This window comes from Drosophila virilis, chromosome X (genome assembly GCF_030788295.1).
Source record: "Drosophila virilis strain 15010-1051.87 chromosome X, Dvir_AGI_RSII-ME, whole genome shotgun sequence".
Taxonomy (NCBI): Eukaryota; Metazoa; Arthropoda; class Insecta; order Diptera; family Drosophilidae; genus Drosophila; species Drosophila virilis.
Genome location: NC_091543.1, coordinates 7,626,095 through 7,641,109, shown reverse-complemented (window position 1 = coordinate 7,641,109; position 15,015 = coordinate 7,626,095). Strand labels below are relative to the sequence as shown.

The 15,015-nt window shown below is 43.5% G+C and overlaps 1 protein-coding gene across 9 annotated transcripts in view; it reads right to left on the bottom strand.

Moving 5' to 3' along the window:
• Positions 1–425: 425 nt before the first annotated feature.
• The window catches only part of PsGEF (Protostome-specific GEF), a 75,335-nt gene continuing 60,745 nt past the window's right edge, over positions 426–15,015 (bottom strand). For 4 of the 9 annotated variants that reach the window (XM_070211350.1, XM_070211353.1, XM_070211351.1 and 1 more), the window contains 9 exons: positions 10,854–11,315; positions 8,606–10,477; positions 8,434–8,549; positions 7,673–7,754; positions 5,791–6,453; positions 4,678–5,225; positions 3,283–3,999; positions 3,014–3,218; positions 426–2,219 (listed from right to left, as the gene is read on the bottom strand). In XM_070211350.1, the coding sequence (XP_070067451.1) occupies positions 2,133–2,219; positions 3,014–3,218; positions 3,283–3,999; positions 4,678–5,225; positions 5,791–6,453; positions 7,673–7,754; positions 8,434–8,549; positions 8,606–10,477; positions 10,854–11,315 (4,752 nt within the window). In that variant the 3' untranslated portion in view covers positions 426–2,132. Of the gene's footprint in view, positions 2,220–3,013; positions 3,219–3,282; positions 4,000–4,677; positions 5,226–5,790; positions 6,454–7,668; positions 7,755–7,779; positions 8,184–8,433; positions 8,550–8,605; positions 10,478–10,853; positions 11,316–15,015 lie in introns of those variants that run through there. The other 5 variants (XM_070211352.1, XM_070211354.1, XM_070211356.1 and 2 more) reach the window with 5 other exon arrangements.

The following is a 15,015-nucleotide window of genomic DNA, read 5'->3' as shown; positions in this document are numbered from 1 at the left end:
TGTGTATGTATAGTATGTATATCAATTATATAACTACATATGGCTTTTTTTTGTTTTAATTTTTTTTTTAGAATTTCTATTAAAGCTGATAAATGTACTTGTTCATTTGTTTTGTATTTTATTTCGTATAATTTGTTAGCTTTCAACAATTTCAATGTGAAATAATATACAAAATGCACATACATACACATACATAGGTTTTTGCTGTATGTTATCATAATCCCCCCCCCTCCCCTCCTACCGTTCCCCCCTCTAATACCCCACAAACGTTGCCTAAACGCATCTAACAGTATCTTTATCTGACAAAAATGCATGTAAATATGCTGTAAATAGTTGAGGAAAAAAAAGTGGGAATTCTTAAAATTTTCTTTTTACCGCTACTACGAGTACCTTTTACTGTAACTTTTACTTTTTCTTTTTATTTGTTTTTTTTTTTTTTTTTTTTTGTTTACCTTTTACTGGACAAATGACAATTGCAAAATGCCATAAAATGTATAAAGTTTAATGTTAAGCTACAAATACAATAAATAGTTCATATTATACGTAAGGCAATTTCATTGTTAATTCAAAAAAAATAAGAAAATACAATTCAAAAGCCCCATTCACACCGGCTAATCCAGTGTGAACCTAAACTAATTTGACTTGCTACCAATTGCGATATTGTTCTCTCTTAATAAAAAAAAAAAAAACAGTCGACACATATTTTATATGCTTCCAAATCGTTTTTTTTTTTTTTTTTTTTTTTTGCTAAATTTCTTTTGGCTGGATGGCGTGTATGTGTGTGTGTGTGTGTGCGCCCTACGACCCGCCCGATAAGCTGTTGCTAAATGTATGTTAAATAACAGTCACTAAAGCCTTGCCCTTAGGCAGAGCTGTCCATTCGTTGTCCCATTTTTGGCTGTTCATAATTTCTAGATTCGAGAGTTTTCGATTTTTGGCCGCAAAACTTGGTTGTTAGCAACCAGTTGGCCAGCTTTTTGGCAGGAGTCGCGTTCGACTTGGACGCAATTGGACGCATTCGTTTATGGGTTTAACTAGCTACAAAGTTGTAAGTATCAAAAAACTTAGCATAGGTATTACATAGTTCTTTTCTCTAACATTAACATCCTATTCATCACCATCATCATCATCATCATCATCATCGTTTAGTTTTGATGTATGTTTGCTCAATTTATCTAAATATCAGTTTGATCGGCTTGTAGGCCGTTCACACTGCAGTGGAAACACGCTAAAAATAAGTATGGCATTAGGCAATTGCTTGATTATCCTGACAGCATTGGCTTGAGAAAACTGTTCAGTTCAGTAATTAACTGGCTGCAGTAACTGGCTGTAGGGTAACGATTAGACACAACAAAAACTTACTGCACACCAGTGGAAACACATTGAAATTGTATTCAACTGCAGTAACTGACTCTGATGGGTAAGGGTATACGTAAGCATGCACACAGCTGAATAGTGCTACTCTTATTGACCATGAAACTAACTGCATTGCGGTGAAAACACTGGCAGCAGTAAGTCAGAACTACTGTGTTAAAAAGCTAACTGCAAACATTGTGTGTTTGACTGCCAGCAGTAAATGTTGTTCGCATAAGTACTCTAACGACTTACAGCACAGCTGTGAGAGTGCAGCAAAGTTACTGTAAATCAGTGTTGCAATAATTAATAAACATCATGGCCTATTTGCTTACTGTAGTAGCAGTCATTTTTACTGAACTTTGCAGCAGTAACTTACTGCAATTAAATGCTAAAAAACGGCTTGCTTTAGGAATATGAAACGATTTGAAAATTGTGATCTACTGCTGACTGCCGCAGTAACTGCTGACAGTGTGAACGGTCTACAAGCGCAAATCATTATGGAACTAGCTAAGCTCCTGCACAATCTGATAACTTAACTAAGTCTTAACTAAATGCTACATATGCAACCCAATAAAAGCGCTACGCTGGCAAATATCACACAGCTGAACGGAGATACTCAGATACAACCATGTATCTCTATCTAAACATGAACGAGAGAGAGAGAGAGAGCAAGATAGAGAGAGAGAGAGAGAGATATATAGAAATAGACATTTGTAAGAGTAAGGGTGTGTGTGTGTGTGTGTGTGTGTCGGTCGAGGTGTGGGTGTCGCCGTTTCTTAGCCAGCGACTATCTGGGATACGGAATTGGTGCGTCTTCTTTTGGTGATTTGCTTCCACAGGCGGCGATTCAGCGAGGGCTTGTCCTGTCCGCATAGAAAGTTTAAGAATGAGCACATTAAACAAGACTGGTCCAGTCGGTAGACCGACTTGAAGATGCCCTGTACCTGTACACTGTGCATTCTAGATAAACTTCGTTGCTCATTGTCCAATCTTTATTTAGTATTCAGGGCCTGAATATGGCAGGGAAATATATCAATATACCACTGCTTTATGTTCAAGCATAAGGTTATTTAAATATTGGGGGAATGGAGGACGGTATACAAAAAGTGAAATATTCGCAATATGTGTAAGCTTTCTAAGGATCTGCATACCACGTTTGGTGTATCTAGTTCTTAAATTCCTTGAGTTATGCTCAAAGTAGCGATTCTCACAATCGATATTTGTCGATATATTGAAAATGCAGAGAAATATGGAAAAATAAATGACTAACTCGCTCTGCGTTGAATATACATTTTAAATACTCTTACATGCCAAGTTTGTTGTCTTTAGCTCTTATAATCCTCTAGCTAACGATACTTATCGATCGATATTTATCGATGCAATTAATATGCGGGAATGCATTGAAAATTAAGCGACTTACTCGTTTTATGTGCCACTTACAAGAGTACACAATTTAGACTTCGAGTCTCAAGCTTCTGTAGTTCCCGAGATCCATGTGTTTGTCTAGACGGATAGACTTGGCTGGATCGATTCTGGAGGACTTTGTCGGGAATATATACACCTAATTGATTCTGCTTGTAACACACATTTGGACAATCCAATTATACCCATTCGCAACGGGTACAGGGTATGCTGGGCAAGGCGCTGCCCGACTTACGTTGTCTTTGCGCGGCGACATTTGTGCCATTTCCGCGTTGTCCGGCGCCTGCCTCAGCAGTTGCTGACTGCCGTGCAACTGCAACTGTTGCTGCTGTAACTGCTGCTGCGAGTCGCCACCGAGTGTGCTGTCGGAGTTGTTGGGATTGCTGCTGTTGCTGCCGCTGGCGGTTATCTCAGAGTTGCGGCGCTTAATAAAGTTGATTCTGCGTGGAGAGAAGGGGCATGGTTAGGCTTTATTGTTGTTGGCAAATGTGAAATGGGACATACAAACGGTTGGATTTGCCCACTTCCGTTTCGAGGCACGCTTCAGTCATTGTTGTTGTTGTTGTTGTTGTTGTGGTTGCCACCGCATCCATCGAAGTAGTACTCATCGTCCTCGTCAGAGAGACTGCTGCTGCTGCTGCTGTCGTCGTCGTCCTGGTGGTGGCTGGCGAGGAACAGTCGCGTCTCGTTGCCATCGTCGTGGTCATGGTCGTCGTCTGGATCGTTGTCAATTTCGTTGTCGTTGTTGTCTCGGATGTCGCCCTGGCTCGACAGCCACTCCTCGATTGAGACATGCAGTATATCTTCTCGCGTCTCGCTAAGATTTCCAGATCGCCTAATTTGTTCGCGCCGCTGTTGTTGCTGCAGCTTGTGCTGTTGTCGGCGGCGCTTGCGCTCCCTGCGCCGGCTCGAGCCGCAGATGCAGAACTGTTCCATGTATTTGGATTTGGATGCTGGCGTTGTAGACCGACGCCGGCACGAGCTGAACCAGCGGCGCGCGGGCTTCCGTGGCTGCTGCTGCTGTGACTCCTCTGGCCGGGATGACCGACCCCGGCTGTTGTTATGGCCGGACGTGGTCGCCGATTCACCGTCGGCGTGTCCATCTTGGAGTTGCGTTGTTGAGAGTACGATATGACAGCCTCTTTTGGCTGCACCCGATTCGTGGCTGAACGACTCAATAAATCGCGACCCGTCAGTCGATGAAATGTGGAGAGGTCGTGCCTGTCAGAGCAAATACAAAAATAAGTACAAATGTGCAATGCATTTTCCAAGTTATTGAAAATGATTGACTGATTGACTGATTGATCGCTTGACTGATAGATAGACTGTTGTACAGTATTCTTAAGCAAAAGAATATTCAAAAGATAAAATGCATAAGAGAATATTCACAAGAGAGCATTGATGATTTTAAGGCGATTTTCTCTCACGATCGTGGAAAAGGGGTGGAAACTGTTAAGCACGAACTTTGCGTGAGATTTGCATAGGATGGATGAAAGCTGAATCACAGCTGCTTTTGCAACTATTCAAACTGTCTCCGGGACAAACATATATCCACAAAAGAGAGAAGCTGCCATTCAGGCACACGGATCTCCTAATCCACCCATGTGAAATGAGTTCTTGAGTATCTTGAAAGTTTATAGTTCGATCGATCCCTTTGAAATTATCAGGGCTTAAATATGACATATGTATGAGTGTATATACCAAAGCCGAGGGCTATATCGACTTCGTGTTATCTATAAAATCTAGATGAGCAAACATACGTATAGCTCGGATAGACGACTCAGTTGGTCGTCCTGATCAAGAATATATATAAGTGGAGACGGGATGGTTTTCTGCTGCTTATAAACTAGGGTTATTATATAATTTGGCTCTTAGATATGTTGTTCCCTTTGGACTTACCCCAGAATAGTTGTTAGATCTGGACCAGGCTCGTAGCAGATCAAGTCCTCGTCCCCGAGTATGTCGTGGTTGAGCGCCAAGCGCATTTCCAGTCTTGGACTTAAACCGCAGCCAACGTGCGGCGCTGGGGCAGCGTCCACAGAACGTGGACCGACTGCGTCCGGTACGGCCGCTGGCGTCGGCTCCGGTGCCGTTACCGTTCCCGTTGCCGCTGCCGCTGCAGCTGGGCTGTTCTGCGAGCTGTTCCGCATCGGCTTTGCCATCCTCGAGGCTGTTGCTAATGAAGTGGCTGAGCCTGCCGGCACTGCGGCACCCAGCAGGCAGGTCTCGATTATCGTTGACGATGGGCGTTTTGGGCCGGGCACCGGTCCCGGACCCGGATCCGGACACACAGCCGGGCCCGTCGCCGCTGATGGTGCACAGGTTCTGGTACTCGCAGGCGTTGTCCTTGACCCGGTACCGATTGTGGGCGAAGCGTTGGCGGCGTCTCCGACAGCCGCCGAGCAGCCACTGTCAGCAGTAGCGCCAGATTTTCTTTGAGGTGGCTGCTGCAATTAGTCCAGCAGTGAGCAGAGTGAGAAGTATCCAAAACAATTTAAACATAATAAACTCTAATAATTCCCAAGTGGTTTACGCCCAAACGAGCCGAGTCGTTAGAGCCAGGCTCCTCTGTCTATTTGCTTTTAATGCTATCACGAAATCTTGCCTCTTTCTGTTGCAGGCGGCACAGTAGCCGGATCGGGCCAATATATCATAAATAAAGCTGTCTTCAACCAGAAATTTGTTGTTTTTCAAGACAAATGTATGCGCTTCACTATGATCGCTTCGCTATATGTGCGCGATCAGACTATTTTTTATTAAATCTGTATATTAAGGATGTTATATAGGTAAACTATCGGTAGACTATTGGAACCATCGGAAAATATCCTATATAGACATTGGTCAAAACTCGGTCAAATCTCATTCGATTCATACGAGGTTTGGGTCTTTGCTCATGGTTTGGCCCCTTCAGGGTTCAGGGCATACAATTGGGACTGATCGAGTTTATATATAAAGCTTATAGAGGATGCCAGCTGGGTTTCGATTGGCTTGCCTGACACTTGGTGGACCTACCGTTTTGGTTGCCGCAGCGCTTAGATTTGTCTGCGTGAGCAGCAGACGACGAGGCGGCGGCGGCGGTGGAATGAATCTCGGTGGCTTGACGTTGGCTCTGGCGGCGCTGCTGGTAGTGCCGCTCCCGCTGTTGGTTGTTGTAGTAGTCGATGAGGGAGCCCGACTCGCCGTCGCCATCGTCGTGGGCAGCAGCATAGTCGGCGTCGCCATAGATATCCTCGTCGTCCTCGTTGTCGTCGCACTCGTCGTCATCGTCGTCATCGTCGTCATCGTCGTCGTCGACGTCATCGTCCTGGTCAATGATGTCGCCGTGGTCGCAGACGCGCGCTGTTCGAGTAGATACTCGCAGGATGAGGCCGCTGCTGGTGGCGGTGGCGGTGCCGCTGGAGGCACTGCGCCCAGCTGGTTCTGGGCGCGAATGGATGTCGACGTCGGCGCCGAAATGGCTGTGGTGGGCAGCAGCATGGTGCTGGCGTGGGTGGTCAGCGGCCGTGGACCCAGCGGTGTGGTGGCCAAATTCGGCTGCAGACGCTCCTCGCTGGAGTGTGGCTCCGGCTCCGGTTCCGGCTCCGTCCTCGGATTGGCCGCTGTTGGGGCTGCCTCGTCGCTTGAGCTTCCAGCTTCCGAATCCTCTAGGTAGTGGCCATTTGTCGTTGCTTCCCCCTACCAATTGTTGGGAATAGAATTCAACTAATCAATTCTGGTTTTGATAAAGCATCCAGCTTGCACTTGGTGTGCCATATGAGAGTGGTTCGTTTTCTTGTTTAATTGTTCGGTTCAATTGTTTCATTTCGATTGGTTTGATTTCTGATTTTGATTCGATTCGGATTTGGATTTATGATTTTAGCAATTTCGGATATTTGGTGCATTTTGCATTCTGTGATTGTCAATCGTTCTCAATCGCTTGTGGGTCTCTGTCCTGGCGTGTGATGTTTATGATCTCGCAGTATTGCAGGTTTGGCTAAAGCTTCACTAATTTCACTACGACTTTCTATATATTGTATATTTTTGAATATATAGATATATAGATATACGCATACACACATACATTTACAATATGTTAGGAATCAACAACAATAACAAGAATTAATTACAAGCAAATTGCAGGTACAGTTAACACATAGATTGCGAGTTGGATGTATGCATAGTGTGTATGATTGATTGATTGATTAATTGATTGATTGGTGATTGAGCGTTTCGTGATGTTGATGATGATGAACAGTTGTTGTTGTGGTTGTTGATGCATGTGGAAAAAGAAAACAAGACGAGAAAATAAAAGTTAATAACAAATACGATCAATCAAGCTAACAATTGATTGATAGCAATGCATGCATGAGTATGAGCACTTGCAGCGCATCAAATCATTGAGATTTAAGTCTAAAAACGAAAACATTTAGCATAATATGAGACTAGTTATAGCATAATAATAAAAATTTTAGAATTGACATGATGATCAATCAAAAAGTTGTTAAGTATGAGCACAACAAGTGGAAATATTTAACATATATGTATATGGCCAAATATATCGTAAAACTAACAATAGTTGAGCTTAAGACACTTTTGTGAAACCTTTGCAAAACAAAAAGCTTTTCATATACGCGAAATGCAGCTGCAAGTGCATTCGAGCTTCGGCTTGTCAAATATGCATCGGCTCCTTGGCATAACGTGGGTACAGTTCGCACAGCTGGGGCATTGCCATGCGCCACAATGTGACCAGTGTGGCCAGGCCACAGAAAAATAAATTTGAAATATAAATAAAACAAAAAAGAACTGCAAAACCGAAACGAAATGTGCTTTGATCTGTTGCTGGCCGTTTTTAAAATTATTTGGATTTATTTAATTATTTATTGGTTTGCATTGATTTGTTCTAAATACGACCCACCTTTTTGATGTCATCGCTGTCCTGTTGGGTTTTCTCTTCGTCGCTTTCGGTCTCCTCCTCGAACAGGGGCTCAAGACGGCGTCTAAGCATTACAAGTTTACGATATACGATTCGATATACGATATGAGATGCAACGAATTTCGATTTTTTGTTTTGTTTTGGAAATTTGTAGCAATAATTGAGCATGTGGTGAAATGATATAAATTTTGAATTTCAGCAAGATGTTTTTTCATATACATATACATAGATATATATTAAATGTTCTAAGTATATAGCACTATATGTAGTTAAAATTCGACTAGGCACTACGGAAAGATGAGACTAGTTTACGAGAAGTTCTCTTAAGTTTGTCTGTGGCCTAGACTAATCCAAGATGAGATATATATATATATACTTAGCGAATGTTAATCGGATTCACTAAAATGGGCAAACGAATTGAATTTAAATGGTTCTCGATTGGGATTACGTGTGTATAGAGTTTACGAAAGAACGCAAGAAACACCTGTAAAAACTACGAATAAAAAAAGGTGTGGAAAAAATAAACATTTAAAAGAAGAAGAAATATCGATATATACTATATAATACTTAATTAATGAGAGATCTATAGCTAAGCTTGACCTCCTAAGTGTACAATGTCTAAGATTTCTAATAGCTTTGCTTGGTTCGGGTTCAAAGATCTCGCTCTGTTTCTCATCTCTCTCTCTCTCTCTCTCGCTCTCTCTCTCTCTCTCTCTCTTCTCTTGCCTGGCTCTGGCTCTTACCGTGGCAGCAGTCCTCGTATGGTGCTGGCCGTCATCGGCGGCGCCATCAGCAGCTCGTCCATCATTAGCTCCGTGTCGTCATCGTCGTTGAGCGAGTTGCTCGACTTGGTGGGTGACTGCAGTATGCATTTGGATTATTGGATGGGTCTTGTTCTCGTTGGGCTGCACTTACCGAATGCGTGTTCTCCGAATTGATCAGCTGCATATCATCGTTATCTCCGCCGCTGGTGGGTGTGCCCCAGACCTCCTCGCCGCTGGTCGCGCCCGAGGTGCACTCGTCCAGCTGCTCGTCCGTTTCGGAGGCGGTCTGATTGGCTGCCGTCTGGGAAGGCTGCTCGTTGGCATTCCAGCGGCCCAAGTATTTGTCAATAAAGGCGCGCGACTCCTCGAAGAAGGACATCTTGTCGCTGACAAAGGCGCCGGCGCGATTTGTCCAGGCGCCGCTGGCCAGCACATCGCCATTGGCCAGAATTGTGCTGCTGGAGCAGGTCGCCAGCTCTGGCAGGTTCTGTGCCAACGCCTTGTCCGCCGTCGCCTCATCCACATCATCGTCATCGTCCACATCATCCACATCGGCCACATCATCAACATCGTCGTCGTCCTCCTCGTCGTCATCGTCGTTGCCATCGTCATCGTCATCGCCATCGTTGTCGGCCTCGTTTTCGACATGCTCGTTGAGTCCATTCTGGGCATACGGCTCGAGCTCGTCGTCCATTTCATCGGAGGGCAGCTTCTCCAGGCTGGACATGGTGCCAAAACGACGCAGCGCACTGGTCATGGGCCGATACGGCGGCTCCTCCTCCAGCGGCGACTCATCGCACGAGTCCTCCGGTATATTCTCAATGATCGCCTGCCTCGGCTGCTTGGCCGTGGCCGTTGAGGTTGTCGCCGTTGTGACTTGGTCTCCGCTGCCGGCGCTGTTGTCCCACACATGTGTGCTGGTCTTGGTCAGCACCGCATCTGGCGTGGGCGGCATTACAGCTATGGTGGGCGTGTCTGGGGCCAGTTTCTGTTCACGTTTCTCCGGGTCGCAGAGCTTTGCGGCAGGCGCAAACTGCGCCAGGCCAATGAGCATCAGGGAGAGCTGCTCATCCTCCAGCCGTTGCACAGCGGCTGTCTGCTGCTTGGGCGACTCTAGCAGCTTGCAGGTCTGCTGCTCCATCTTGTCCGGCCCCAGCTGCGCCTGCCTGAAGTCCTCCGGTGTGCAGCGGCAGTGGCAGGCCGCGTACTTGGCTGGGGAACCGCCGCCGCCGCCGCCGCTGCCGCTGGCACGTTCGCTGGTGCGCATAATTCGCGCAGTTTCCGTCACGGTGACCATGGCCTTCACCTGTTGATTGGCGCGCGGACGCACTGGCTCCTGGCACAGCTGCGCCACGATGCGCGTGCGCCGTGGCGGAGGCTGTGGCTGTGTCCTGGGCGAACCCGTTGCCGATGCGGATGCCGATGCGGATGTCGATGCGGTATTGTTGGAGGCGCCGGAACAGTGGCCATTGGTCAGCTGGGCCACAGAAGTTGCCTGCTGCGGCTCTAGAATTCGTAGCTGGGCGCCGCTGCCGCTGCTGCTGTTGGGCATGGCGCCGACGCTGTCATCGGTGGCCTCTGATTGGGACAGCGAGAGTTCATCGGTGATTAGTTGGGCCACATCGCTTTCGGTGTCGCCGGTCTCGCGCCGGCTGCTGCTAGCAACTACCTTCGAGGACAGCTCGCCGGTGATGGTGCTGCTCGACATGCTCGTCACGCTGCCGGTGCCCGTGCCCGTGCCCGTTCCCGTTCCGGTGCCCGTGCCGGTTCCGGTGCCGTTGTCTTTGCCAGCGGCATTGCCATTCAGCTTGCAGCAGCGATTCGGCGAGGATTGACTGTGCTGCACCTTCAGCGAGTTGCACAGCAGCGAGGATCCACCGCCGCCGCCGCCGACAGCTGCCGCTGAAGCTGAAGCACCAGCCGAGCCACGCCCCACGCTGCCTGCGCTCTGCTGGCAATTTTTATGGCAGTGACGGCACACCGCCAACTTGTCGAGCACAATGGGACTGGATCGCACGGTTATCTAAGCGAATGAAGCGCCAAAAAACAAACAAAAATACCACATCTAGCAATACGCTCTACACATACATACTAATTAACAGAGATGGGCGTGGTCGGGTCAAATGAACACCTAAAGACCTAAATATAAGATCAACAACTGTCATATTGATATGAGAATAAAGTGTTTGAGATAGGAACTTCGCTTGTATAATAATTGGGAATAACAAAGGTCTATAAAATTATGTGGGTCGAGTCGGTAGCCTGGTATATGCCTATTGGTCTATGGCATCTGCTCGTATAGTTGAGACTAGGTATAATCTCTTGAAACAAAGTCTCAAGCCAATCAATATCTCTTGCCACGCCCATCTCTGTAGGCTGCCCCGCGCAGCCGCACTCACCTGACTGTCCGATGTGGTGCTGTGCGATTGACTGATCTGGCTGGTGACCATCTCCGCCTCCGAGTAGATGTCCGAGGTGGCGCTCATGCTGAGCTCCTCGACGCCGCTGAGTCGCTTGCCGCCGAAATTGGGCTTGGCGAAGAGCATGCCATTCTCTTTGGCCAGATTGAGTTCCTTGGTGCGCTTCTCGAGCTGCTGGCGCGTCCAGTAGATGATGCGCTCGTCCTGTTCGCTGTCGCTGGTGAAGATCAGCTGCTCATCCTCGGCACTGATGTTCTCCTGTGAGCGCGCAATGGCCGCCAGTCGCGCCTGCTGTTGCTGCTTGTCCAGCTGGCCCTTCATCCAGTTGGCTAGGTGCAAAGCGCTCGATTTCGGTGTGCCCGTTTTGTTGAGTATGCGGCACTTCTCGTCGATCAGCAGCTCGATCTGCTCCACGGCATGGCCATGGCTTGTGCCGCGCTGCTGCAAGAGGCGCGGCCCGCCGCATCGTTAGAATGTTTTTTCTTTTTTGTTTGTGCCCCCAACAATCCGGCCCTGCCCCAGTCCTATGCAAACCGGCCAGGTGCCTACTCCCATACTCCCAAACCAAACCACAACCACACCCAGAGGCACATCCACACGGAGCTGCAGCTGCCCGACGTTGCAATGTTGCATGCAAATTAAAAATTTGTGATGGGCTCAAATTAATTCGTAATTTCTTTGGTTAACTTTTGGTTAATTGTCTTCTTACTTATATTTTTTTTGTTAGGGGTATTCCACTGCTTAATTTGTGCTTGTCTTTGGCTTTTTGGTTTCGTCTCTGCTCGTTTTTTCTTTGGCATTTGATATTTATTTTTTTTTTCTTTTGATATTTATTTGGCTTTCGCTTGCGAGAAACAGAAACAATAAAAACGCGCGTTCTTTATTTTTTTTAAGGCCATCTTTGATTAAAAACGCTTGCACTTGAAGAGGTTCACACTACGATAACGATAACAAATATATTTGCAAATTATAAAATTGAAAGAAGCGAGAGAAGTTTTTGCAATAGAACTTAAACTAAACTAAAATTGAGTCCATCACAATTTTTAATTTATCAATTTAATTTTTTTTTTTTTGTTCTTTTTTGGTTTTTCTGTTCAATCAATTTTGAACGCAGGATGAACCGGGACCAGGAGAGAGTCATAATTGTTTTTTTTTTTTGGTTTCTTATGCGGAACAGTTGGAACATTTTGGGCAACGTACAGAGTGGTACATAGTGAGTGCTCGGTGGGTTTTTTTTTATTTTTTTAATATATTTGGTTGGAGAATTGGTTTATTTTTTGGGAATTGAAATGAAAAGAACATCACAAGCGTTTTTAGTCAAAGAATTATTTGGTTTTTATTATTCATCGTTTCTCAAACTCAACTCATCTGATTGCATGTCAGATCTCAAATATATATCTATCTTTCACTTTGCTGGCAACAAAATATATTTCAAATATAAGAAAATAAAAAAGGTTTTCTGACATATCCTAGACACATATATGTGGAGCGCCAATTGGCTCGCTTCGTCTTCTTTATATTTGTATATGGTATATATAGAAAGAAATATTATGTATATTTATATATATATATATATATATATACAGATATATATATATATATATCTATATGTATACTATGCATTTGGTATATACGTGAGGTTACATAATATAGATATTATAGCTTAATGCAGAGCGAAAATATATTTAAATAAACTACGGCTACGGCAAACACGAAATTTGTTACTCGGGCGTCGCGTACACGTGGCGTATACTTAATAACTCGACTTTAACAATGGCCAACAATGGTGTGTGTGCGTGTGTGTGTGTGTGTGTGTGTGTGTGTGTGTGTGTGTGTGTGTGTGTGTGTGTGTGTGTGTGTGTGTGTGTGTGTGTGTGTGTGTGTGTGTGTGTGTGTGTGTGTGAATGCGAGTGTGTGTTCGTGTGCGTGTGTGTGTATTCAGATTATATCAAATCAGAGCACATATGCTGTTGACTGTTATGCACGTATTTGTGTGTGTGTGTGTCGGATTATATCAGATCAAAGTTTACTAAAATGCAATTGGACGCGGGGCGGTGCACCAAATGAGGTCGCACAGTGGGGCAAGCACTGCAAAATAATAGCTGCAGCTCTGTTTAAAAAAAATCAATAGCAAGAATGCAATTTCCATGTGAAAAACAGAGGTTAAACTGATCCAAAATAAAAGGCAAAAATAACTATAATATTATTTAAAATAACTTTGGGCCCATGGGCGAATTGCCCGGCAAAATTCACCAACTATTTTTAATGCCGCGAAAATCAAATTCACAACACTTGCGTTTTTTAAAAAAACCATAGTACCCAAGTTTTCTGCCGTGAAACTATTTATGCAAGGCGCGAAAAAGTATGCTATGAAAAAAGGAAAATCCAAATGGAATTTAGAAACGTGCTGAAATAATGAATTATTAAATATTTGATTAAGAAATTATTCAGTTTTCATGAGTAATAATTCGAAGACTATTAAATATAAATGAAAAAAATGCGATTACAAACTAAATATGAAGTATGCCCCGAAAAGTATGCCATATATAAATTTTTGTTGCGGAAACGGAAATGGAAATAGAGAACATGGCGCAGCTGAAGCCATTAGCTGACATATTCAAGGAAAAATGGCAGCTACAAAGTATTTGGCATGCATAATGCAAATTTCTATAAAGAGCTTCATTTTTTATTGACTGCCATTGTGTGTTTCATGTGTGTGTGTGTGTGTGTGTTGTGAGCTTATTAAGTTACGACAGCCTTTAAAGGCAACAAAGTGCTAGTCATAGCCATAAATAATTGACATTGATATCTTTGCAAGAGATCTATATATAGAAACGTAATAAGTCTAATGTGTCAGCTGTCCTGGCGATAATATACATATATATATATAAACATATGTTTATACGTATATATGAATATTTATACAATACATATATATATATATATTTACGTGAACTTTCTTTAAGTGTACGCCTTGACGCTGAGAATGAGCATAGATTGTTGCAGATACAGTTAGTCATACTCATATATGTATATATATATATATATCTCATTTTTATATATGTATGCATATGCTAACTGTATGCTAGGAAGTACTATGTACACAGGGGGGGGAGTGCCAATTCAACTCAACAAGAGGCAGAGCACAATCGTGTTTAACCTACAAACAATTCGTATGGCAGCTTTTTTTTTTGTTATACTTTGGCTAACAATTAACTTAAGTTTAAATTTAGGAAAACAATTATTACCAAAATGGAGCGTTCTAATCGAAGGGGACTAGACATTGGACAAAATTTGGTAATATAACAACAACAATAATAACAAGAGTTTCCTTTTTTTTTTTTTTTTGATTTTGCTTCTTTTTGGTTTTCTTTTCTTTTTTGTTTTGAATTTGGCGCTTTGCTACAAAATGGAAGCGTTTTAAGATTAGATTTGTTTTTTATAATTTTTTTTTTTTTTTGATTTTTTTTTTCGTTTTGGAAAGGATGTTGGCAAAAACATTTCAATCGAATGAAAAAGACGATTAATACGTATGGGTATGTATGTAAATACGATTATAAAACATAGTGTGTGTGTGTGTGTGTGTGTATGTATGCACATGTGTATATGTGTCTCTTTGTGTATATATATATGTATATGTATGTATGTATGTAAATTTGACTATCTAGGGGGCATATGAACTACTCTAGTAGATACTAAACTAGTAATAACTATTTAAGAATTGCTTTAGGCTAGAATTACACATACACATCAGCGTAAATATCATCATATCAATAACATGTTTTGCTTCATCATCTTCTTCTTCTTATATAATTTTTCTTTTCTTTTTGATATTTACACTCAATTGGCTATGGACAATACGGATAGACGAATACAAGAACAAGTACAATATATAGAGAGATACGAGTATATACATATAAATATATATATATATATATATATATATATATATATATATTTTGATCGAAATTGTTATACAGTAGGGGAATATGCGCTGCGCTGAATACACTCAAAGAAAAACGCCATAGCCCTGAGTGTACTCGAGCAGTGTCCATAAATACGAGTACTACCTACATAATATATATATATATATATATAATTAACCTGTTAGCTGTGCATGTACAAAAAGACGATTCACAAT